Source organism: Mustela putorius, unplaced genomic scaffold (genome assembly GCF_011764305.1).
Source record: "Mustela putorius furo isolate JIRA1106 unplaced genomic scaffold, ASM1176430v1.1 tig00000594_pilon_pilon_pilon, whole genome shotgun sequence".
NCBI classification, from domain to species: domain Eukaryota; kingdom Metazoa; phylum Chordata; class Mammalia; order Carnivora; family Mustelidae; genus Mustela; species Mustela putorius.
This window is the reverse complement of record NW_025421427.1, coordinates 801,192-828,024: the sequence shown is the minus strand read 5'-3', so window position 1 is coordinate 828,024 and position 26,833 is coordinate 801,192. Positions and strand designations below refer to the sequence as shown.

Below are 26,833 nucleotides of genomic sequence, written 5' to 3'. Positions count from 1 at the left end.
GGTTCTAGAACTTCATCACAGGGATCAGAACCATATGCTTGTCTCTTACCCCAGTACTGTCCCATAATACACTCACCATTACTGAGGTAGCCATACAAGGATACTGATTGCAAGCACAGGTTCTGTATCAGACTGTTCATCTTTGAGCTTCACCAGTTAGTAAATGGGTCATCTTGGGCAAGTCATTTAATCTCTGTATACACCAGTTCCCTCCTTAAACATAATACATATCAGAATTTGTCTTACAAGGTAATGAGATAACATACGTAAAGTGTTTAGAACAGGGTCTGGAACATACCAGATACACAATTTAAAAATTATTATTTCAAATATTAAGAAGACTCTGAATAGAGTGCTTTGGCTTTATTTCGCTTTCATTAAAAACAAATATGAAACTGTGGGGCGCCTGCGTGGCTCAGAACGTTAAGAGACCCACTACTGATTTCCTCTCAGGTCATGATCTCAGGGTCCTTAGATCAAACACCCTCTACCCCCCTTCCCCATGTTGGGCTCCCTCTCAGTGCGAGACGCTGGAGACTGTCTCTCTCTGCCCGTTTTCCTTCTTGCACGCTAAATACATGAAAATCTCTTAAAAATATAGGAATCGAAAATAAACTGCAGCTCCCCTGGAGAATTCCATAATTAGAAACATGATTGGTTAACCCTGAAGGCCTGACTGGTGAAACCCAGATCAGGTCTCACGGCTCCCATCCCCAGTACTTGGCTCACAATCGAAGTCCCTGGCTGCGTTTCCGAGGCTTTGGTCCTTTACTTTCTTAGTATTCATCCTTCCTCTTCGCTGTCTGAGGGCTTTTTAAAAACTTTTGTTCACTGAACAACTGAGCAGGTTAAACAGATCTCCACAGATACTTGACTCTGAAGGGAATCCCATTTCTGCTCCAACCCAAACAGTGATTACTCTTCGTGGACTCCCGCCCGAAATCGGGACTGGGGACCCTCGCGGTGTCACAGCAGTCGTAGCCTCCGCGGCAGCTGCCTCCGTCTACACTCGGCCACCACCACCCCGGGTAAAGCATCCCATCCGTCTCGCGGGCCACATCGTGACCGAGCGCTTCCGCTGCGCTTCGGGATCCTCCACTTCCCCCGGATCCTTCGGGGTGTTTCTCTCAGGGTCGGCACTCGTCTTCGTGAGGCGACTTCTGACTCTACTCCTCCTTTAACGGCTTTGAGGAAAGAGCAGAGTCAGACCCTGTCATCTAAACAACGTTGTTTCTTCTCAGACCAAGTGCCAGTGGAGTCCAACCCTCAGCCCAGGACCCCGCAGACTCCCCCGTCCCCCGCCCGCTCCGCCCCGCCCCGCAACGCCGGAGGCCAGGAGCGCAGGCGCCCCAGGGCCCCACCCCGTCACAAGGGCTCAGCCTCCATTGGCCCAGAGGCCGGGGGCGGGGCGCCCCAGCCTGCGAAGCAGGGGTGGTCATGTGACTCGCGGAGGCGGGGCTGCGCCGGCCGCTTCCCAGCCTGGCTGAAAGGACTCGCGCAGCCAGCCTTGTCGGCCCTTAAAGCGCTCCCTGGGCGGCCTGGCCCCAACTCCCCTCCCGAGCCGCGCAAAGGGAGAGCTCCTGGCTCTCGTCGGCCCCCCAGGTTTGCTTTCCTTTTTTTCCCGAAGGTGGGCCCTGAGGTCCACCGCCGCGAAGCCTGCGGCCGCCGGAAAACCCAAACCCGAGTGTCCCGAGACTAACCGGAAGTGCGGTCCCAGGCGGAGGGGCGGTGCCGGCGGCCGCCGGGGTAAGCGCGGCCCGCGGGGCCTGGGAGGGGCGCGGCCGCGGCCGCGGGGCCCGGGGGAGGGGAAGGAGGAGGGGCGCGGCGGCACCAGAACCAACACCCCCCCCCCCGCTCTTCCTGGCCCCCCGGCCTGCACAAGGGCACAGAAGCCCCTGGCGCTCGCCGCCGAGCGGGGTCCGCGACCCCCCTGACGGCGCACCGGGAGGCAGTCAATGAAAAGTTGAAAGAAGAGCAGCTCAGTACGGCTGTTCTCGGAGAGAATAATAGTAAACATTACCCGGCACTTTTCTAAGCGATCCATATCTCTCATAATGGGGAAAACCCAAGGACATTGAATGAAGCCCCCCCCCCATCTTTAAGACAGAAATTAATTATGTCGTACTCAAATCTATATACAGAAGATTGTTAATCAATTCATAACTATGGTTTAGAAAACTGCATTATATATAATATTGTACTGTACACGCTTACCAACTCCGTCTTGGGGTGTATAGTGGTAGAAGAATGGGTCCTTGACCTTAGAAGTTGCGATAATGCAAACAAAAAACAATCAGCAGGAAGAAAAGTCTAAACAAGTAAAACAGGACTCAGGGCTTTCTTAAGAAATTGAAGTTAGTCGTTATCCAGAAGGATTCTTGATGTTTTGTCTAGTGCTGGTTGGGAAGGAAGTGGTGGCTCCCGGTAGCTGCTACTTCTTGCAGGAGAAACAGTACCTAAGCAAATGTAGGAAGAGGGAAGATGTGCTTGAAGGACGCCAACCAGACTGGGGAGTAAATGGGACCAACATTTAGACGTCCAGCTCCAGAAAAAATAAAAATTTCATAAAAAAAAATTATAGATTTCGACATTACTGATTTTTCCTCTAGGAAAGGGAAGAATTGAGTGTTATGAATACTCATGGACTTGAGACCTTTTGAGGCCAAAAGGAAGACAGCCTTGAGTCTTCATTGTTATGGTAAGTGGCATACCAGGCTGTATGTTTCCATATAAAGTGGATTTTGGAGCAGGTGAGGGGAGGGAGTACTGGGGGAGGACCAGAAGGATTGGGAGAAGATAAAATGAAAAAGGAATTGATTCTTTCTTACCTATTGAGATAGCAGAGTGATAAAACTGGATCCTATTCTACCAATGTGAGTGTATTTTCTACTCCTTTCCAACATACATAGTCACATAGGCTTGTAATAATTGCTTCTTGATTGAGTTGCATCCAGAAAAAGGCAGTATGCCCACTGCTTAGGCTCTGTAGTTAGGAAATTGAAATTTAAATTTTGGCTGTGCTACTTACTAGCTGCGAGTTCTTGGGTAATTATTTAATTGCCATAAGCATCAGGTTTTCTGTTAGTGCAAATATTGGTATTAATACTATTTTACAAAGTTCTTGGGAAGACTCAAGGAGGTAATCCATGCAGTCAATGAAAGGTAAATGAGGTAATGCCTCACCTCAGGTCTGACACAGTAAGCATTAGCTATTTTTTAAATTAGTGCTTTATTGACTTTCCTGGTCCCATACACCCTTTAACTATAGGAATAAACTTGAGCTTTGAAGTTCTATACTCAGCTTCTCTGCTTGTGCTTGCATATTCTGCACACTCTGACCCTAGCCATGGAAGAGAGAAGCAGTCTCTTCCTAAGATGAGGTAGGAGAAACCTGTTAGAGGAGGGTCCTCTGGGGGACCAGCCAGGGCTACTGGCCTAATTGTTGCATTGCTATGGGAGGCTCTAAGGAGTATGGTGGTCCTTTATTTTGCTGCGGTATTTATTCTTATTCTTCGTTCATTCAACAAACATATTCTAGAGTCTAGGGATATTGCAGTGAACAAAAGAGTAAGTCCTAATAATGGAAGTTATATTCTAGTAGGAGAGAGAAACAAATTAATAGATATAAAATATATGCCACAATGTTGGAGGGTGAGAAGCTATGAAGAGAAATGCAATAGGATAAGAGGGCACAGCTGTTTTACATTAAGTAGTCAGGGTGTGCCTCCTTTTGAGGAATTATTTTTTTTTTAATTTATTTATTTGACAGAGATCACAGGCAGACAGAGGGATAGGAAGGGAAGCAGGCTCCCCACTGAGCAGAGAGCCTAATGCGGGGCTTGATCCCAGGACCCTGAGTTCATGACCTGAGCTGAAGGCAGAGGCTTAACCCACTGAGCCACCCAGGCACCCTGAGGAATTAATTTTAAGGCAGAAACTTGGATCGAATAAAGAAGCCATCTACCTGGGGGAAGAACATTCCAGGCAGAAGGATCAAGTGCAAAAGTTCTGAGGTGGCTCGTGAGGCTAAAGATAGGTGGAGGTGCCACATTATATGAAACAGTGAGAACTGGGTTTTATTCTGAGTCTGATAGGAAACAGTTACAATATCTTGAACTGGGGAAGTGTCACAGTCTACTTTAAGATTTGACAACCAGACTCTTGTCTATTCTTGGTGCTGACATCTAAAAGACTTAGGATAAGAAAATCATTTCCTAAATTGTTTAATTTTTTTCTTCTTGGTGCCCCACAATTTTTTGGCTCCTGAGGGCAAATATGATACCCTGAGCTGATGACTTTAGAGAGTACTGTGATTTCATTTACCAAGCTCTGATCAATCTCAGAATCCTTAATTTCCATGCTGCTTTCCTTTTGACCTGAGCGGTAACACACATTTTAAAAGACAAAGCTTTCATAAACCCACCAGCTTATACTTGCTATTTGTCCATATGCCTGCATATTTTCACTTAAGTGTGATTCTGACTTCTTCCTTTTCCTCCTCCTGTTTCTCCATAAATGTTTTTCTAGTTTTTGCATAATCTCCATATTCATTCATCATTAACTGGCTGAGTAATCACATTGTTTATGATTTAGTTGATTATTTTTTATGGATTTTGAACAAGGCTTTAACGAAGAGGTAGGTGCAGAGGAGGGACTCGATAAACAGGGCTTCTGTGTGTGTGAAGAAGGAATTCAGAAAACAATAGAACCTATCATTTATTGAGTGTTGAGACATAGGCACTGAGCTGAGTCCTTTGGTGGTGACATCTAAGTTCTTGTGGCAGCTCCATGAGGCATGTAATAGTATCTTACCTATTTTTTCAAAGGGGAAATTGAAGCTGAAGGAAGTTAAGTAATTTACCCAAGTTCTTACAGTTACCGAGGAGCATAGTGGGAATTTGAACCATAATCTGATTCTAGAATTTGCACATTTAGTTTTAACTAGCATAATATATCGACTCTCAGCTACCATGCTCTTTAAAAAGAAACTAAAATAGCTTTTATTTTTGAAATAATTTCAGACTTAGGAAGAAGTTGCAGAATAGTACAAGGGATATTCAATACCCTTTGCCCATGGTTCTAAATGTTAACGTTTTACTATATTCGCTTTATGATTCTGTGTATCTCTGTATACACATACCTATGCGTATACACGTTTTCCTCTGAACCTTTTGAGAGCAGGTTATAGATATGATTCTTCTCAGACTATGAGAGAACTAAGCCCTAAAGTCTTACGACATACTAAGTCCTAAAGCCTTAAGAGAATTAAGCCCTAAAGTCCTGAAGTATGTAATGAATTAACTTCTCTCCTATGCAGGTACACTGCTCCTAGCTACATACCATTCTTGGAAGAATTGAAAAAATAGTTACTTAAATCATTTTCTATAGGGCTTCATTCTTCCTAGAACACCAATTAAGAATGCCTGTCTTAAAATACACCACAGTTTATATTCTAAAAACAAGGCAGTTCTCTTATTATAGCTATCAAAGTCAGGAAATTAACACTCATATAATACTATTATCTAATTCAGATTGAGCCAGTTCTTTCACAAGTGTCCTTTTCAGAAAAGAAAAGGAAAAAACCGATTTTTGTTGGCCAACATCAATCCATATTCCCCATTTCATTTAAATGTCTTGTTTTCTTCTTCGTGGAATATATATCCTCAGACTTTGTCTTTCATAACCCTGACTTTTTTTTTTTTAATTTATTTATTTATTTGACCGAGAGAGGTCACAAGTAGAGAGGCAGGCAGAGAGAGAGAGAACGAAGCAGGCTCCCTGCTGAGCAGAGAGCCTGATGTGGGATTTGATCCCAGGACCCTGAGATCATGACCCAAGCCAAAGGCAGCGGCTTAACCCACTGAGCCACCCAGGTGCCCCCCCCCTTTTTAAAGATTTATTTATTTGAGGGGTACCTGGGTGGCTCAGTGGGTTAAGCCTTTGCCTTCAGCTCAGGTCATGATCTCAGGATCCTGAGACCGAGCCCCGCATCGGGCTTCCTGCTTGGCGGGGCGCCTGCTTCCCCCTCTCTCTCTGCCTGCCTCTCTGCCTACTTGGGATTTTTCTCTCTCTGTCAAATAAATAAATAAAAATCTTTTAAAAAATCATTTATTTGCAAGAGAGAGGGCACAAGCAGGGAGAGAGGCAGAGGGAAAGAGAAGCAGACTTCCCACTGAGCAGGGAGCCTGATGTGTAACTCTATCTGAGGACCGTTGGTACCACGGCATGAGCCGAAGGCAGATGCTTAATAGGCTGAGCCACCCAGGCGCCCCATTGACTTTTTATTTTACCCCTTTAAGAGGTTAGACCGTGTATTTAGCAGAATTTCCCTCAATTTGGGTTTGCCTGATGTTTCCTCGTAATTAGGTTCAGGTTATACATTTTTGGCAAGATGGCACAGAGGTGATGTACTGTCCTATTCTTTACATTCTGTTAGGCAAATTAACATCATGTCACTGGTAATGGTAACTTTGATCACTTGGTTAAGGTGATGACTTCCAGGTTTTTTTGGTTTGTTTGTTTTAAGATTTTTATTTATTTATTTATTTGACAGAGAGATAGAGAGCACATGCAGGCAAAGTGGCAGGCAAAGGGAGAGAGAGAAGCAGGCTCCCCACCAAGCAAGGAGCCTGGTGCGGGACTCGATCCCAGGACCCTGGGATTATGACCTGAGCCGAAGGCAGCCGCTTACCTGACTGAGCCACCCAGGCGTCCCAACTTCCAGGTTTCTGTACTGTGAAGTTAGTCTTCTTGTCTCTAATTATTAAATATTTAGTAGGGAGATATTTTCAGACTCTGTAAATATCCTGATCTCATAAACTTCTCACCCACTAGATTTTTACCTGAAACAAATATTCTTCTTTTGATTGGACATGGTGATTTTTTAAAATTCCATCATTTCTTCTACATTTTATTGTTGACTTTTTTAATAGAAGAAAAACTTCCTTCTCCATCTTTATTCATTTTTTTTTTTGATCGGTATAGATTCATGGATTCTTACTGTGTTATTAACTTATTACAGTTACTATTTATCTTGATACTCTGTTTGTTCCAGATCTGTAATGTAGCAGCCCCTTCGGCCTGGCTTCTGGGTCCTTGGCACATTGTCACTCCTTTTTGAGCACTTGTTATCCTCTGGCACAACAAAATGTTCTGGGATCATATTGTACTTTCTAAACCCTGAATCAGCCATTTCTCCTAGGAGCCCTGATAGCTTTCAATGGAGAATAGTGTTTAGAGACCAAGACCTGAGTGTGTGGTATGCTCGTTACTGCTAGGATTTCATTCTTCTTACGACCTTTCAGCAGACCTTACTGGAAAAATAAAAACACACTTTGACACATACATGCATTTGTTTTTTCTATATATACTGTAAAACCGTGGCCTCATACAGATACTTCTAATTCCAGTTAAACACTACAGAGTTCATTCTTGCCATTCCCTTTTCTATGTTTATAACTCCCTTCTCCGACAGTGAGAAATCTGTGTGCCATTTTACTCCTAGTATATTTACTTACTTGTGTAGTCCTAGGGTGTACATTAAGTAGTTTATCTTTTTTTTTTTAAAGATTTTATTTATTTATTTGACAGACGGAGATCACAAGTAGGCAGAGAAGCAGGCAGAGAGAGGAAGCAGGCTCCCTGCTGAGCAGAGAGCCTGATGCGGGGCTCCATCCCAGGACCCTGGGACCATGACCTGAGCCGAAGGCAGAGGCGCCAACCCACTGAGCCACCCAGGCGCCCCTAAGTAGTTTATCTTTACCACCACTGCTTCTAATGAGAATTCAGTGATTGTTCATAGTTCTTTTTATCTTTAGCTTGAGTTTTTGTAGTCCTAATACTGTATTTAAGTACTATTTGAGTTTGTTGGTTTTTTCCCCCTTCCGGGTGTTATTCATTTGAAACAGATTTGGTTTTGTTTGTATTGCTTTTTAACATTTCTCTCTAGTATCTTGTCTATTTAGTTATTGAATATGTGAAATGTAACAGTTCTAAAAGCAAAAATGTGTGTGTTACAAAAATGTATAGTCCTAGAGGGGTGACTCCCTCCCTGCACCTGTGTACATCAATTCTCTTTTCCTGTCCTTTTATTCCCATTTCACCTACTTTGTGATGATGATGACGTTCATTAGTTTCTTTTACCTTTTTAGAGAGAGCACTCAGAGGAAAGGGCAGAAGCAGAGAAAGAGAGAGAACCCCAAGCGGACTCCACACTCAGCATGAAGCCCAATACGGGCCTCTGTCTCATGACCCTGACATCATGACCTGAGCTGAAACATGCCACACAAGCTCCCACAGATACATGTGTAGTTTTTTTTTTTTTTTAAGATTTTATTTATTTATTTGACAGAGAGAAATCACAAGTAGATGGAGAGGCAGGCAGAGAGAGAGAGAGAGAGAGAGAGGCAGGCAGAGAGAGAGAGAAATCACAAGTAGATGGAGAGGCAGGCAGAGAGAGAGAGGGGGAAGCTCTCTCAGCAGAGAGCCCGACATGTGTAGTTTTTTATTTCTACTTCATTCTTGCACAAAATGTAGATACTTTTTTATACCATTGTTTTATAAAATTTACAATATGTCCTGAAAATCACTCCACATCAATTCATAAAAGTTTTCTTCATTCTTTAACAGCTTCATAGTTCTCCATTATATGTGCATATACCAAGTCTGTCCAACCACTTTCTTACATATGGGCACACATTTAAGTTTTAAATATTTTTAAAGTAAAACATTGCTACAGCGAATAACTTTATACTTTAAATTTTTATATTGTTGGAGGTATATCTTCACAGTAAATTTCTAGAAGTAGGATTCTGAGTCAGATATAAATGCATATCTAGTTTTATTAGATGTCAGATTCCTCTCCAGAGAGTTGTACTAATTGGCTTTTCCTCTAGCAACATATGAGAGTGTCTGTTTCCCCATGGTTTTGACAACAAAATGTGTTGTCATACTTTTCAACGTATGCCAGCTTGATAGGTGAGAAACGGTATTTCACATGCCCTTTTCAACTATTTCATTTTTAAAAATAGACTGTTATTTAGAGTAGTTTTAGGTTCACAGCAAAATTGAGTCGAGTACATAGTGTTGCTGTATGTGCTCTGCCACCCCTCACCCACCCACCCCAGCCTCCCCAGCTATCAACATCTCAGCCCAGCGTGCTATGTTTATTACAGTTGGTGAATCTACATTGAGATATCATTGCCACCCGAAGGCCATGATTTACTTTAGTGTTCATTCTTTGTTTTTTACATTCTGTGGGTTTTGACAAATGTATAATGATGTATGTCACCATTTATCATGTCATACAGGGCAGTCTCACTGCTCTGAAAATCCTCTGTACTTCATTATTCATCCTTCTGCCCCCATCCCCTGACAACTGATCTTTCTCACTGATTTCATAGTTGCCTCTTCTAGAATGTCATGTACTTGGAATTGGACAGTTTGTGGCCTTTTCAGGCTGGTTTCTTTCACTTACCAAAATGCTATGAAGTTTCTCCATGTCTTTCCATGGCTAGATAGCACATGTCCATTTTAACAGCACTGAGCAAGATTCTAGTGCCTGGATGTAGCACAGTTTGTTTATCTTTTCATTGACTGAAGGCCATGTTAGTTGCTTTCAAGTCTTGGCAATTATGAATAGAGCTGCTATAAACATCCTTGTGCAGGTTTTTGTGTGGACATATATTTCTTTTTTTTTATTTTAAGATTTTATTTGTTTATTTGACGGAGAGAGACAGAGAGAGAGGGAATGCAAGCAGGGGGAGTGGGAGAGGGAGAAGCAGGCTTCCCGTGGAGCAGGGAGCCCGATGTGGGGCTCGATCCCAGAACCCTGGGATCGTGACCTGAGCTGAAAGCAGACACTTAATGACTGAGCTACCCAGGTGCCCCTGGACATACATTTTCAGTTCCTTTGGGTAAGTACAAGGAGCACAGTTGCTAGATTATATGGTAAGAGTAAGTTTAATTTTGTGAGAAACCACCAAACTGCTTTCCAAGGTGGCTGTACCATTTTGCATTCCCACCAGCTATGAGTAAGCATTCCCATTGCTTCATATCCTTATTAGAATTTAGTATTGTTAGTGTATTGGATTTTGGTCAATTTTTTTTTTTTTTTAAGATTTTATGTATTTATTTGAGAGAGAGCTTGCACACAAATGGGGGAGGGGCAGAGGGAGAGGAAGAAGCAGACTCCCTGCTAAGCTGGGAACCCAACTAGGGGTTTGATCCTAGGACCCCAGAAGTTTTTAACTTTAATAAAATCCAGATTGTTACTTCTTTTATAGATCATGCCTGCCTTTGGCTTTATATCTAAGAAGTCATCACTGTCTTTATTTTACCCCCATGTTATCTTGTAGGAGTTTTATAGCTTTGTGTTTTATACTTAAATCTGTGGTCCATATTGAGTTAATTTTTGTGAAAGATATAAAGTCTTTGTTTATTTTATATTTTTGCATGTGGCTATCCAGTTGTTCCAGTACCATTTGTTGAAAAGACTCTGCATTGTATTGCCTTTGCTCCTTTGTCAAAAGATCAGTTGGCTGTATTTATGTGAGTCTATTTGTGGACTCTGTTCTACTTACTTGTTTATTCTTTTACTACCACACTGGGTTACTGTAGCATTGTAGTAAGTCTTAAAGTTGAGTAATGTCGGTCCTCCCAGTTTTGTTCTCGTTCAATATTGTGCTGGCTATTCTGGGTCCTTTGCTCTCCATACAAACTTTAGAGTCAGTGTGTTAATATCAGTAAAATATCCTACAGGAGTTTTGATTGGAATTGAGTTTGGTCAATAGATCCAAGGTAGGAGGAATTGTCATCCTGACAATATAGAGTATGCCTTTCTGTGAATATAGACTCTCTGTTCATTTATTTAGTTCTTTTTTATTTCTTTCATCAGAGTTCTTTGTTTTTTTCATGTAGATCTTGTTAGATTTATATCTAAGTATTTCACTTTCATTTTGCAGAAGTGCTAATGGTATTGTTTTTAGCTTGAAATTCCAGTCCTTTATTGCTGGTACAGAAGAAGATGATTGCCGTTTATATATTAACTTTGTATCCTACATGCTTGCTATAACTGGTTTATTAGTTCCCCCTTTTTTGGTTGATAATTTTGTATTTTCTACACTGACAATCTATGTGATCTGTAAGCAAAGACAGTTCTTTATTTTTTTCTCCATTCTTTGTAGTTTACATTTCCTCCTCTTTCCTTAATGGTGTTATCTAAGACTTCCAGCATGACATCGAAAAGGAGTGGTAGAAAGGGATATGTTTACCTTGTTCCTCATCTTAGCTAGGAAGCTTCTAGTTACCATTAAGTATAACATTTGCTGTAGTTTTCTTGTATTCTTTATCAAGTTGATGAAGTTCCTCTCTTCCTAGTTACTTCGTGTACTTTTAATTTGAATTTTTCTAAATATGAGTGAGATTGGACATCTTTTTATATGCTTAAGGAACATTTTTTAATCTTTGTGTATTGTCTTTTGCCTATTTTTCTCAGGTTTTTGGTGTTTTCTCTCCGTTTTTAAAAGCTCTTTTTATAGTAGATATATTATTTCTTTATCTCAAATATATGTTACAAATTTTTTTCAGTTTGTCCATTGACTTTTGACTTTGTTCTTTTCTTTTTTTTTTTTTTTTTTAAAGATTTTTTTTTTAGATTTTATTGACTTGACAGACAGAGATCACAAGGAGGCAGAGAGGCAGGCAGAGAGAGAGGAGGAAGCAGGCTCCCTGCTGAGCAGAGATCCCGATGCTCGATCGCAGGACCCTGGGATCATGACCTGAGCTGAAGGCAGAGGCTTTAACCCACTGAGCCACCCAGGCGCCCCTGTTCTTTTCTTTTTAGACATAAAATGTTTTTTAGTCAAATAGCCAATCTTTTGTCATAAGCCAAAAAACCTTTCTGTACGCTGATATTATTTGTATATTCATTCATACCATATGGTTTCAGTTTGTAATCAGTTCTTTGATCAATGTGGAGTTGATTTTAGTATATGGTATGGGGTATAGATCAAATTGTATCAGTTTTCATGTTACTATCCTGATGTTCTAACATCATTTATTAAAAAGTTCATTTTTTTCTGGGGGATTTGAGACATCACTCTTACTATATACTCAATTTCTGTACGTGTTTGTATCTGTTTCTGGTTTTTCTATTCTATTCCACTTATCTTTTTATGTATTCATGTACCAGGACCACATTTTTTTAATATTAGAGGTTTGTTTTTTTTTTTAAGATTTTTTTTTTTTTTTTAATTTATTTAGTCAGAGAGAGAGCGAGCGAGAGCGAGCACAGGCAGACAGAGTGGCAGGCAGAGTCAGAGGGAAAAGCAGGCTCCCCGTGGAGCAAGGAGCCCGATGTGGGACTCGATCCCAGGACGCCGGGATCACGACCAACTGAGCCACCCAGGCGTCCCTTAATATTAGAGGTTTTATAGCATATTTTAATGTCATAGAGGGTTATTAGTCACCCCTAAATCTCTCTTTCCATTGTTTCCTTTCTTCTCTTGCATGCTGTTTTTTCCAAGTGAATTTGAGTAATAACTGTAGCTCAGGAATTGTTGATTTTTCTCTGAAGGATCAGAAAGTACATACTTTAGGCTTTGGGGGCCATATGATCTCTGTTCAACTATTTAACTCTGCCATGTGAGAAAGAAGCCATGAGCCATACATTCATGAATAAGAGTTACCTTGTTTCAGTAATACTTTATAAATAAACAGGCTAGAGGCCTGTCTTTCAGTAGTGTCTGGAAGTTTTCCTCTTCTTCATTTTACATAATCACATACATAATTTACATAATTATTGTTTAATGTATCTTTAAGTATTTCATATTTTTTGTTGTACAGGAGTGTTCTCCATCTATACTATAGTTGGTTGTTATTTGTGTACAGAAAAGGGCTATTCATTTCTGTATGTAAGTTTTATATCCTGCTCCCTTACTGAATTTCTTTGAGTCAGTTTTAATGTTGATTCTCTCTAGGGTTTCCTAATTGTACCCTCCTATATCCAAAGAAATATAATTTTCTTTCTTTTCTATTCCTACAGTGCTAATTGATTTTTATTTTCTAATTGCATTGCTTAATACTTCAGTTCAGAGTTTAATAACAAGAGATAGGGGTCATTGGGTCATTCTTGACTTGTTCCTGATCTTATCAGAAATGACTAGTTTTTCTCACTTAGGTACTGGCTCTTAGACTGAAGGATATATTTTATCATTTGAAAGGAAGAATTCATTAATTCCTATTTTCTTGACTATTTTCCTCAGGAATGGATGTTGATTTCTATTGTGAGGTCCTTCAGCATCTATAAAGATAATTATGATTCTTCTCCACATAGATCTGTTAATATGTGATCTTATATTAATGGATTGTCTAATATTGAAAGATCTTGCATTCTGTGAATAACTTTTACTTTGTCATGGTACATCACTTTTTTAATGTGCTTTTAGATTTTTATTAGTATTTTTCACACTAATACTGGGCTATAAACATTTTTATACTCTTCATCAGGTTTAGTTATCAACTTTAAACTATTTCACAAAAGACTAGAAGTTTTTCTTCATTTTTAGTGCTCTGGAAAACATTTTTGAAGCACTGGGTTTATTTGGTCTTTGTAAGTTTATTAGAATACCCTTATGAAATGATCTAGATCCAGTGCTTTTTGTGGGCTGATTCCTTAACAACTTTCTGTTTATTCTGTGCATATTAGTGTTTTAAAACTTTCTGTCTCGGATGGGGTGATTTTGGTAAAAAACACAGTCTGGTAAAAAACACAGTTCATAGGTTATCACATTTATTTGTATAGGTATCTGCAAAGTGATGTGTTATCTGTATGTAGGGCTTTTTATATGTCTTATTTATCCTTTTCTTTTTTGTAAATTTGTACTTTGTCTTTCTCACTAAGTTAGCTAGTAGTGTATCACTTCTTTAAGTTTTTCCAAATAAGTAGAATTTTGGTTTATAATTAGGTTGTTTTCTCTTTAGTTCACTGAGTTCCATTTTTACTTTCATTTTCTTCCTTAATTTCTTTTGGTGTACCTTTTTCTTAGCTCCTTGATCTGAGAATCTAGTTTGTTCATTTAATTCCTTTTATTCTTTTTATTGATATAAATTTTTTATTGATATAAATTCTTTTTATTGATATAAAATCATTTAAGACCATGAATAGTCTTGATCACTGCTTTAAGTTTATTCCATAGATTATAATCAGTAATAGTTGTAATTATCAATATTTAGAAATTTTGTTTCATTTCCCCATTTGCTAAAGAGTTGTTTTATTTTCCCCATTTAGGTGGAGCTTTTTTAATTTGGGATTCTAATGAATTTTTAGTTTCATGTCACTTCATGGAATTTACTGATGCTGTTTCTATGCCATAACATATGACAATTCTGTGACTGATTCATGTGTGCTTGAGAAGAACGTTCACTTCCTATTATTAGGTTGTAAGTTTCAGTAGCTATCATAAGATTTACTGGTTAGATTCTCTAGGTTTTCTGTATCATTACTTATTTTTCTTATATTTTATAGGTCTTTCTACTGATAGTGGTATGTTTTATTATTAATGTTTTTGTCTGTATTTCTTATTATCTATTGTAGCTTTTGCTTTGTAAGGGTGAGTGCTGTGTGGTTTGGTTTAAAATCATGACCGTTACTATATTATGATAATGGCTTTCAACATTAAAAAATGTCCTTTATCATGTTTAATGTTTTTCAGGCTGAATTCTTCTCTTCCTGATATCTTGAATATAAGACCTTTTATTTCTATTTGCCTGTATTCCTTTTTCCTTCCCTTTAGTTTGAGTCTCTCTGAATCTTTAAGTGTCTCTTGTATTTAGCATATAGTTGGGTCCTACTTTGTGAGCCTGAGTGAGAAGAATTTGAATAGGTGAGCCAAACCCATTCCCATGTAATTGATACGCTTGATACGTTTTATCTCAATAGATCATGTTATTTTATTTGTCCTGTTTATTCAGCTACTTGTGTTTTCATTGCTCTTTCATTAAAAACTTTTTTAGAATGTTTGATTTTTGTTACCATGACTACCTTTGAGCATAGATCTTTTGTAATGCCTTAGTCCCATTTTCTTACTCAGCAGTTGTCTGGTGTTCAGTTTTTAGTGGTATCCCTTAGCCCCTGCTGCCATTAATGGCTGATGCGGTTATTTCAGTTGTTCTCTCTCCTCCTCCCGGTGTTCAGTTGGATTGTGTCCGTTTTATCAGAACATAACATGTTTAATAAGACTGCTAATTCGGTGACACCTTGGTAAAGTCTTGTGGATTTTTTGTTTTCTCTTTTTTAACTAGATGGCATGTTTTTTAAGATAGTGGGGACAAGGATTGTGCCTTTTTTATTTTCCTTTTTTTTAAAAAAAAAGTTTCCCTTCATCTTAAAGGACCTTAAATTTCTCTCTCCTCCTTTTCTCCTTCACTGTGCAGTCCAAAGCGTTCCTCCTCTTCCTTCCTTTTTACTGTCTTTCCTGAGGAATTGCCACTCCAGGACTGCCTGTAAGTCTGTGTGAGTTAAGACCCTTCGGATGTCCTGCTCGGCTCAGAACTTTAAACACGTTTTGGGACTCAGAGTGGGTTTTCTCTTTCTGGCAGACACTCTAGGTTGGTTTGGTGTGCCTCGAGCCCTCCTCTGTCCCCCGTTTTCAGGTTCTTGCTCTCAGTCGTAGCCCGCAGAGCCCGCGGCGAGAGCCGGCCCGCTGGGGTCTGTGCTGTGCTGTGTTGCTCCTGTTCTCACAGCTTTTCCAGGCTGGGCCGGGAGCGCGGACTGCTGCAGCCGTCATTACCCGCTTCCGAACTGTTCTCTGACCGTGTCCCCTGTCCCTCTTCCAGAGGGAGTTTGTTCTTCCATCTTTGAGTCCATTTTCTATGCACTGAAGTCAGGTTTAAATCATTGCCAGGGAAGCTCACAGGTTTTCTGGAAAAATCCCCGTTGAATGAAGCTTTAGTGTTCCTGACTTCCTCGTTCCAGGCCGTGCGGCGGTCCGGCGGGCGCCGTCCTGAGCAAGCACGGGGCAGCCCCTCACCGCCGCTCGCGTTGGGCTTTGAATTCTGGTCTTCTTGGCCTGCGCGCAGTTTACTTGTCAGCGTCCTCAAGCAGCCGGCCCTAGGTTCTGTGCAGGTGTCCCAGGTGTCCCGTGAGGGAGCCCGAGAATGGCCCGTGGCTGCTGCGCCTGGCTCTGGCGCCAGGGCCGGGAACCACGGCCGCTTGGCCCTGCGGCTGCGCGGGAGGCCCCCGCCACGTGTCCCCGCGCGCTGTCTGGGGCTGAGCAGCTCCTCTCGCTTCGGATCGTCCGTAGCAGAAAAGGGCCTTGAGGGAACGGAAGGCTCGGCGATCTGGAAAAGGCAGGTTCACGCTGCTGCGGGAACGAACGGGCGGACAAGTCTGAGTGCGCGAACCGCCTTTACGCCCCTCGTTGGCCGCCTCCCGAACTGTTGGCGCGGAAGCAGAGGTCCCCTCGGCCGTCGTAGATTCGTAGATGGTGAATAACCGGAAACGCGATCCCTGCGCGCGCTCCAGCCAAGGGCCGTTGCCGACGGTCGAGCCGCGGGTCTGAGCGCGCAGGTGCGTTCTGTGGCCGCGACGGCCCCGCAGGCGAGAGCGGCCCGGGCTCCCGCGGGGAGAGGGACGCCCCGGCCTGTGCAGGCTCCCCTGAGAGTTAGGACTGTGGCGCTGCCTTCCATGTTGTTACGGTCCCCGAGAAGCTATAGGTGGTGCGGATGGCGTTGAAGTTCTTTGTTCGCCCTTTTCTGGAGAGTTCTATGGGAAGGTTTAAGACTACGGTCACCCTCCTTAGAATTGAATTTGAGGGATTATATAAGAAAACCCAACTGCTCTTTTAAGGAAAATAGTTTACCCATTTTCAGGTTCTTTAGGGGAAACGACCTGGGGCTAAATCTGCTCCTGTGAAACTATTTATCCTTTTCTTATTCTTGTGTCTTACAGAACTCGCTCTTCCTTGAGAAACCAAATTCTTAGGACCAGGAAGTCAAGGCTGTGTTCCTTCCAGTTAGCTTCTGGGTAAGCTACAGTTCCTCTGGCCTTCAGAGCTGTGCCCTCCGTCTCCTCGACTATACCCGAGCCAGTGGCTACTGAGCAGCTCCCGTGCCTTTGGCATCCGGTCCTTTTCCTGTATCGTAGGGACGCAAGTGGAATGACAAGAACCAACTGGTGCAGTCAGCAGGTGGTTATTAAGCACCAACTGTGTGCCTGGTGCTGCCCTGTGTACTAAAGAAAGAGCAGCACACAAAACAGATACACATCCTTGCAGTGTTTCAGGCAATAAACAAATTATTCTGTGTATCAGAAGGTAGTAAATGCTGTGGAGGAAACCGAGCAGAAGAGCCAGCTAGGGACCACTGAGGTGTGGGGGCAGGTCAGTTCTGAATCCGGTGGTCTGGAGAGGTGTCCTTGAGAAGTGACCTTGGAAGAAATAGTTGAGGGAATTAAGAGATAACTGTGCACTTCCCTGGAGGAAGAAAGCTGGGGACTCCAGAAAGGACGGGCAAAGGCCCTAAGGGGAGTGTTTGAACAAGGACAGCCAAAAGGCCATTGTGGGTCTGTCCTCGCAGCGAGCGGGGAGAACAGTGAAAGAGTGAATGAGAGGCACAGCGGTCAGGGTGGCAGAGCAGCCCTTGTGTCTTGGGGCCATCGTGAGGACCTGGTGGCGAGGGAGGAGGGGAAGCCACCGAAGGGAGCAGAGGAGAACCTATTCTCCTACTTTAACTGGAGTTCACTGGCAGCAGAGTGGAGGGTTTGAGTGTAAAGAGGGTGGTGACTGGAGGATGGCAGTGGTGCTGGGGCTGCCGTGGTGAAACGCCACAGACTGAGCGCTCTAAACAGCCGATTTATTTCCTCACAGTCCTGGAGGCTGCAAGTTCAAGATCAGAGTGTCAGGTTTGATTTCTTCTGAGATCTCTCCTTGGCTTGCAGATGGCCACTTTCTGTCGTCATGTGGTCTTCCCCCTGCATGCCATCCCTGATACCTGTGTCCTGATCTCAGGACAAGACCATTCACATTGGATTGGATTAGACAACTATACCCTTTAAAGGTCCTGTCTCCAAAAATAAAAATAAAGGTCCTGTCTTCAGAGGTCTCAGCTGGCTCAGTCAGTAGTACATGTGACTCTGGATCTCAGGGTTGTGAGTTCGAGCCCCACGTTGGGTGTAGAGATTACTTAAGAAATATTTTTAAAAAATAATCATCCTGTTTCCAAATACAGTAACATCCCAAGATTGTGGGGGTTAAGGCTTCAGCATACAGATTGGAGGAGAACCCACTCAGCCCTTAACTGGTGGGAACCAGTTAGGAAGGTTTTATTATCATGCAAGTGAGAATGAGTGTGATCCAGACCAGGGTTGCAGCAGGAGACACCGTGAGAGGTGGTTGCATTCTGGTTTTGAGAATGAATGAATGAATGAATGAATTTGGGGATGGCTCAAGTGGCAAGTGAGCAAGAAGATTACAGGGTGACTCTACGGTTTAGGAGAGGATGGATTTGCCCAGAACTGAGATCGGGCAGAGGAGTGGCGGAGTTGGTCTGGATTTCAGCTGCAGGCAGCTGCTTTGCTCACCTCCTGTTTGACTGGAAGTAAGGCGAGAGCAGACGCAGGGCACTGAGTTCGAAGCGCTGCTGGGTTCTTCATGACACTGTAGGCTTTGGGGGCTGATTGTGATAGCCGCAGAATGTACTTTGGTACTTAGTACATCATCTGTTGTTTTAACAGTTGTCAGTTTTTTGTTTTCTTTTTTTTGTTAGTAGCTTTTGAATGACTCTTGGTCCAGAGACCCATGGTTCCTCAGTAATCAAGGTGTGTGTTCTGTGGGTGCCCGCCATGGCAGGCAACCCCTGAGAACTAGACACGTGAGTCAGCAAGGCGAACTTGGAGACCCAGCATCTTGATAAATACATAGAATAGTGTTCACTCTCTGGTATCATGAGGACAGAAATGTGCTCATGTTTAAGAGGCTTCACTGGGGAGCAGGGGTCCACTGGCAGCTCAGGTGTGTACACTTACTTCCTAGGGTATCCGTGATCAAATGAACAGAGAGAAATGATCTTGGAGGGCAAGGGATTCTTGTATGATACTACAAGAGTCACCTGGAACTTGTAATTTGGACCCCAAAATGCAATTTCTTTAGTAGTTTTATCAATCATGGTGGTGTGATCGAATATTTGAAATCTAGCGTGTAGAGTTACTGTATTTAACATAAACATGAGTCATTTTTGTTTAGCTCACCTGCTTCCCCTTCTCAGAGCTGTGGACTTTACTCCTCTTCCAGTGGTATATCCCATTTTCTCTCATTTTTGTCCCTCCTTAGTGGTTTTAGCATTACATTTCTTGTAGATGGTCTATGCCTTGACTCAAACTACTCCGACCCCATCCAGTTTTTTCTCATTCCCTAAAACCAAAACATGAGAACATGGTTGAGTTGACACTTGGAGCCTTGGGATTTCTTTTGATACTTACAAATAACTTTTTTTTTTATTAGAACAACTGTCTCTGTGCCTTACACATGGAGAGTTTACAAATTGCTGAATGGAAATTGGAAAGCCAGTCAGCAGATTGGTGAAACAGAAAGTCATCCATCTTCTGGTTCCTTTTGGCTCATTGTTTCCACTGAATTCAGGTGGCCGTTGCTTATGCTGATTGGATAGCTGCTTTGTTTTGAGTTGTGGTCCATCACACTTACAAGGGTCATGTCCAGTTCATTCTCATAGTGTTTGCTTGCACATGAATACACAGAGACCTAGAGGCCTACACTCACAGTTGGAGAACAGTGGACTCTGTCCCTAGAAGAATGTACACAGACCTGCAAATAACATTTGCAGGCAATTTCACAGTTTTCCTAGGTTATTTAGGAGTCCATAGATGCCATATAAGGACTTCCATTCTAGCGTTGAGCACCTACTGTGTGTCAGGTTCTAGGGAAACTGCAAATGAAATGAACAAAAATCCCGGCCCTGTAGGAGCTGACGTGCTATGGAAAAAAATAAAACAGGGAAGGACGGGAGTGTTGTAGGTTGGGTCAGCTGGGATGCAGCGTCAGGTAGGATGGCCAGACAAAGATTTGAGGAAGGCAAGGGAGGGAACCTTGGAAATCTAGAGGGGACAGTGCCTTAGCCAGGAGAGGCAGCACGTACAAAGATCCCGAAGTGGGGGTGAGCCGGCCGGTGTGAGCAGCAGCAGGGAGGCCAGGGCAAGTGGCGTGCGCTCAGCAGAAGAGCAGGGAGGGGGTCCGAGCGGAAAGCAGGAGGCAGGTGGCTTAGGGGCTTTCCAACAGGAGCAGTTTTGGCAGAGTGGTGAGGACGATTGTGAGGTTGGAGGATGTTCTGGAAACCTTAGAAGGCAAGAGTCGGAGACAATGAGCAGATTTATTTATTTTGAGGAATTTTGCTGTAAAAGGAACAGAGAAGTGGGGTGACAGCCCGAGGGTGAGGCAGGCAAGAGAGGTTTTCACGTTGGTTGTACTCTTGCTTCAGGAGAGCGGAAACAGCCAGTTTGCTGGTTAGTGTGATCCGGAAGAAAAGAACGGGCGCGGGACCGGGAGGGTAGAATTGCTGGGTGACGTCCTCTTGGAGGAAAGGGATGGAACCGAGGACACTGACAGAAGGACACTAACCCCTTGTCCTCAGACTGAGCAGAGGCAGTCCGTCATCCAGAACGACTGACCCTCTGAAGGAAAGAGTGCCTGACCACACACACAAGAAGCTGGTTGATGTGGCGGGAGCACGAGAAGTGGTGGTTCATGTTTTTGTTTTGAGTGTGTGTGTTGTGTTCTTTTGTTCTTGGTTTGCTTAAATTTCCACAGTAGCATGGGAAGCACCATCATCAGCTTTTACTCCTTAAATGCAGAGAAGGGCTTTGAATGTGTGAAGAGAGGGTCAGACATGGAAATGATCATTGAAGAGTAAGCACGAAGGACATAGAAAACGGTGTTTTTCTTCCTTTCGTTTCTGATGTTTCTTCTTCGGTGTATTGTGAGCGATTAATAAATGGAAGGCCCACTTCACGCCGCGTGCTGTGCTCTCGAGTCAGCCCAGTGTACGGCATCCGCCCGCTTTTCCATATTTCTGTTGACGCCTTTAGTTCATCTACTGGAGTAGCTCCGTGGAAATAGGTCCTCAGTTGGAAGATCTCTGTATCTCCCCTCGCTCTCCTTGGTCTCCGACTCTTTCGCAGATGACTGCATCGCTTCCCCAGGAGGAGAGGAGCACGGGCTGCCTGAGCAGAGAGGGCTGATTCCGGTTAAGTTAGAAAGATCTTCCTCTGTAGATGGCCTTATATCTTCAAGATGCTCAATCCCAGGGACTTTAATACTTGTGTAAGCCTTCGACAGGAGAGAAATTCTCCCACATCTCTTCACTGTATAAAGAAAAGCCTGGTATAAAAGCGGTTTGAAGCCCGGCTTTCATTGTAGTCGTCAGAATTTTTCTTTTTGAGGAGGGTTTGTGCTCACGTGATCAGAACTTTATCATAATAGCGCGCGAGCTAACCCCGTGTACTTACTGCGAGATGCAGGGCGCTGAACTTACTGTTCAGGTCAACAATGTGAAATAATTTCTGTTATAAATCCCATTTTACGGAGGAGCAAACGAGGTGGGGAAGAGTTGTTGAATAACTTGCCCAACATCACACAGCCAGGATGATGGAGCCACAGAAGCCCTTCTCTCTCCCCATGGGAATTCTAATACCATTACCGTTTTCCTTCTAAACCTTCCGAGGAGAAGGCTGCCTTCTCCAGGGTTCCTTGAGGGCGGTTTTCCTCTTGAGCAAGCCTACTAACTATGAGGCCTGCCTTGATTACTCAGTTGAAGCCAGGGAAAGAGGAAGAGCCCTGGTTTTGAGATCACCCGGGCTCATTCATAAAAGAAATAACTCTTCCTGGTCTTTTTCCCATGTGTTGCTAACTAGTTTACTATTAGAAAAGAGGAAAACTAATTGGTTTCAACCCCTGTCAAAAGTAGTGCACGTATGGAGTCTGATGGAGAATTTCTGTCTTCCCTGCAGTAATTTTAACTTTGAGCATTCTTTTCTTAGTTACAGGAGTATAAATCATACTTCTTTGTCTCACAGGGTTGGAAATACCAAGTAAGGAATCAGCATATATGATGCTGGAAACGTTTACAGACGAGCTGCTCCTGACTGAAAGGCCTACGACAGATGTGTCTTTCAAGTTCTTACCAAGAAAACAACTATGAAGAACACAATGGGTCAAGAAGACCAGTGGAAAACTCCCTAGGAGAGAGCCATAGAAAATGTTCACTTCAGAAGAGAGATATAATCAGAGAACTCAGAAGAGGAAAATCTATCATGGATGCCCTCAGAAGGGTAGAAAGATTTTTATTCATGTGCATGAGATTACTCAAATAGATGATCAGATATACCAGTGCCTTGCATGTGAGCAAAACTTCTGTGAGAACTTAGCTCTTATTATGTGTGAGAGATCCCACACTGGGGAGAAACCTTATAGATGTGATATGTGTGAGAAAACCTTCGTCCAAAGCTCAGATCTTACTTCACACCAGAGGATCCACAATTACGAGAAACCTTATAAATGTAGCAAATGTGAGAAGAGCTTTTGGCACCACCTGGCCCTTTCGGGACACCAGAGAACACATGCAGGTAAAAAATTCTATACATGCGATATTTGTGGCAAGAATTTCGGTCAGAGCTCTGATCTGCTTGTCCACCAGCGAAGCCATACAGGCGAGAAACCGTATCTGTGTAGTGAGTGTGATAAATGCTTCAGTCGAAGCACAAACCTCATAAGGCACCGAAGAACTCACACAGGGGAGAAACCGTTTAAGTGTCTGGAGTGTGAAAAAGCTTTTAGTGGGAAATCAGATCTTATTAGCCACCAGAGAACTCATACTGGCGAAAGGCCCTACAAATGTAATAAGTGTGAGAAAAGTTACCGACACCGTTCAGCCTTCATTGTTCATAAAAGAGTTCATACTGGGGAGAAGCCCTATAAGTGTGGTGCCTGTGAGAAATGCTTTGGCCAGAAATCCGACCTTATCGTACACCAGAGAGTCCATACAGGTGAGAAGCCGTATAAATGCTTGGAATGTATGAGAAGTTTTACCCGGAGTGCCAACCTAATCAGGCATCAGGCAACTCACACTCACACTTTTAAATGCCTTGAATATGAGAAAAGTTTCAGCTGTAGCTCAGACCTCATTGTGCATCAAAGAATTCACATGGAAGAGAAACCACATCAGTGGTCTGCGTGCGAGAGCGGCTTCCTCCTGGGCATGGACTTTGTTGCCCAACAGAAAATGAGAACGCAGACCGAGGAGCTGCATTACAAATACAGTGTGTGTGATAAAAGCTTCCACCAGAGCTCAGCCCTTCTTCAACATCAGACAATCCATCTCGGTGAGAAACCATATCTCTGTAATATGGGCGAGAAGGGTCTTGAGCTCAGTCCTCCCCATGCATCAGAAGCCTCACAAATGTCTTGAACAGACCAGAAGTTAGAACACCCTAAGAAATGTACTTAAAACATGTCAGAGGACCCAGTAAAGAGCTCTGGGCAAATCTCAGACTTTCCTCAGAGCTCAGACTTCCGTGGGGACCAGAGAATACAGCTGTGGGAAGTCGAGAAATGGTTTGCCCAGAGAGTGACCCTCACAGAACACTTAAATCAGTCACTTCAGTGAGAAACCTGAACAGATGCCCTGAGGCTTGGGAAAAACCTTTAGTCCAAGCTTGTATCTGATTACCCACAAGGGGATTCCTACAGGTAAGAAACCTTACAGATGCAGTGAGTGTGGGAGAGCTTTCTAGCAGTGCTCAAGCCCTCCTCATCCCGAGAGAATTCACACCAGAGGACTTCTTAAATGCCCTCAGTGTCAACAGAGCTTCGGACAGTATGCACGTCACACTGGACATCAGAAAGCCCACAATGGGGAGAAACCCCAGCAAGTGTGTAAAAGGCTTCTTACGACTTTCTTACTCTTCAGAGAAGCCCTACTGGTGAAAACGTGTATATTTGTCTTGAATGTGGCAAAAACATGAGTTGGAGAGCCGCCTTGGGTTTGCACCAAAGAAACCCAATCTGAGGAAAGACCTTACAGGGTCTCTGAATGAGAAAAACTTCTGTCAATGAACAGCTCTCGTGGTACACCGGGGAACTCACATTAGTGAAAAACCCCCTTGAATCTGAAAAAAGCCTTGCTAGAAACTCCTCCCTCATTGGGTCCCAAAGAACGTGCTCTGTGGAGAATTCTGCGCCAGTGAGAGCTCGAGCTGTGGACTGTGTACATATAATAGGTAACAGTTGACCCATATGGTAGAGGTGACTTTCAGTGGAGGCAGTATGTAAACCGTTGTTCAGATACCCAGAAACTTGTTCTGGGAGGAGCTAGGGCAGGTCACAGTAGGCCTGATGGGTAACTCAGGTAAAGATGCTTTTCTTTTATCTGAACCACTTAATGATTGCTTTACTTTTCACTTTTTAAAATTTGGAAATCCAATAAAGAAAAGGACTGTAACTTTGTGATAGAAGGTGTGGCATGTGTTCCTATTGGGGGAAAAGGATTATATTGATTCGGCCTTTGTCGATTTTTAATTCTTGGCTAGAATGGGGATTAGTGTGTTGACAGTAGTCTGGGAATCTTTTACTGGTAGTGAAAAGAACTGAACAGCTAGGGAGTAGTTCCCCTAGATCAGAACTCTTCCCAAAAGTTCCCCCTTTGGAGGGCCAGCCTCATAAAGAGAATACTCAGCGTTTTACTTAGTGTGAGTTAAGGCATTGCCCTCAAAAATTTCCTTTTCCTCAAACATCTTTGAGAGGATCACTGGCATTTGAAATTTCAGCTTTAGAGATTCATTTCTTTTAAACTCAGAAACGCAGATTTCAGTTTAACAGTTGTGTCCTGATGTCGCTAGCTAGCATCCCATATTTTTATAACTTTAACTTGTCTCTTTCATTGATAAAATGCTCTTCAGCTCCTTGCAGAATGATTAAGGGAAACCAAAAGAAAGGTTTAAGCCTGAGGAGGCACAAAGTAAAACTCGTAAAGATGCGTCACTCATGAAGGAGCTAAAACTTCGTGATTTTGAGTATCCCACATTCCAAAGCTGGCGTTCTTTTCACTCCATTTTCCTGCTGTTTTTAGTGAATCAAGCCCCATAATGATATGCCTTTCATTTATTTCAGTTCTTCCAAGGAAAGAAAATACTTTTTATTCCCAGGGAAAGGATTGCAGTCACCACAACATAAGGTACCTGTGTGGCTTGGAACATAGGGTTCTGAATGCTAGAAGGGAAAAGGAGTGGTCAGGTTTATCAGACATTTAAGGATAAGCACTTATCTCCGATTTAACAGAATAATTAATGATTATCTGTAACATTCTCTAGAAATACTATAATTAATCCAGTGATTATAGATGGACAATTCTGAGGGGTTTTTTCTTCCCTCAGATTAAAAGACATTTAATATAAATGCTTAAGATTCCTACAGTATTTGGGGCGATAGACTGGTGAGTAAATACTCTTGCTAGTCTGGGTTCTCTGGTTTATTTTAACAAATCCCTGCACTCGAGAGAGTGTTGGCATCAGACTTAAGGAGGTGGCCAACTGCTGCCTGTGTACGGCTCTAAGCTTTGATCCTAACGACTGGTTGATGAGCTTGATAATCTTAGGGTCAGTGGATATAGCTTATAGTGATAATAAGGAATCTGGTTCTAGGGTGGGGTTTTCTTGGGTTTTTTTGGTCTTTTTTTTTTTCTTTTTAGAAAACAAATGCTGGAAGTTTATTTGATCTGTTGTGTTTTAGTAATTTTCATAAAATAGCTCTTATACCACGAGAAGTTGCCCAGTGTGCTAAAACACGCAAGATGTATTTGTTTCTCTTTGGTGCAGGTCATGCCTGTCACTAGTATATGTTTGGTGGTTGTAATACTTAAAATAGTATTGGGTATATGGCATGGTGGTGACGAAAGTTAGTCCTTATGGCTACTTGTTAGTCATTAGAACTTGGAGAAGCGGACAGAGTTTGTATCGTTGGTAGGGCAATGACTTGCCCCTTCTTTCAACTAATCTTACTGGTCATTGTCTCTAGTCTTTAAGTAAATTAAGGATGGACCATCCCTCCAATGGAGAACAGTCGGGGTTCTGAGACAGGTCCGAGTGTGAGGGCTTTAGCCATGGGGAAAAAGGTGTTGGTGTTCTTCATAGAGCATAACCTGAGGTTGGAGAGACCACTTGGGAGCCTGTAGCCAAAACTAGAAGGTAACTTCTGGGATGGATGGAGGTTCTCTTGAGACAGTGCCGACCTAAATCTACCTCAGGTAAGTAGTTAGAGTAACTTTTTCAAGATTTAAGACCAAACAAGACACTTGTATTCAGTCAATGTATTCCTATGCTTTAATGTTTTTGTTTTTCCTTAATTCTTAAATAAACATTTATTCTGGAAAACTCCGTTTTTGTCTCCACTCTCTTGAGAACAAGCATTTCTCCTGCACTTGCATGAGAATAAAGCAGATAGCCAAGAACCCTTTCACAGTGCATACATAAATGATTATGGTGTACACTCTGCTTCCACTTTTTCAGTCATACCTCAGTGAAACAAAGTGGATGTTCATGTGACCCTTAGGCCCAGTAGAGGTGATCGCCATTAGAACGTCTTTAGAATTCCAGGAGTTTTTGATGCCAGGGCAGAGAAGTAAATGGAAACCTGGAAGGAATATTGTCTGTGCTCTGCTGTGGATATTGGATCCTTTTGGAGCCCCCGCACTGCATCACCTAAAATAGCAAGGAGAGAGTGATAGCCTGAGCTGCTGATATTTGGGGCTAAAAGTCAGTAACAACAAAAACATC

The 26,833-nt window shown here is 42.7% G+C and overlaps 1 protein-coding gene across 6 annotated transcripts; it reads left to right on the top strand.

Moving 5' to 3' along the window:
• The first annotated feature begins 1,448 nt into the window (after window positions 1-1,448).
• On the top strand, window positions 1,449-26,431 carry ZNF322 (zinc finger protein 322). 6 transcript variants are annotated; one of them, XM_004778745.3, is made up of 4 exons: window positions 1,449-1,602; window positions 2,610-2,698; window positions 16,949-17,023; window positions 22,082-26,431. In XM_004778745.3, the coding sequence occupies exon 4, from the start codon at window positions 22,264-22,266 to the stop codon at window positions 23,470-23,472; it is 1,209 nt and encodes a 402-aa protein (XP_004778802.1). In that variant the 5' UTR covers window positions 1,449-1,602; window positions 2,610-2,698; window positions 16,949-17,023; window positions 22,082-22,263; the 3' UTR covers window positions 23,473-26,431. The 6 variants fall into 6 exon arrangements, with proteins under 6 accessions (XP_004778802.1, XP_004778798.1, XP_044938182.1 ...); XM_004778741.3 differs by having other exon boundaries at window positions 1,449-1,746; XM_045082247.1 differs by lacking the exon at window positions 16,949-17,023.
• The last annotated feature ends 402 nt before the right edge of the window (window positions 26,432-26,833 follow it).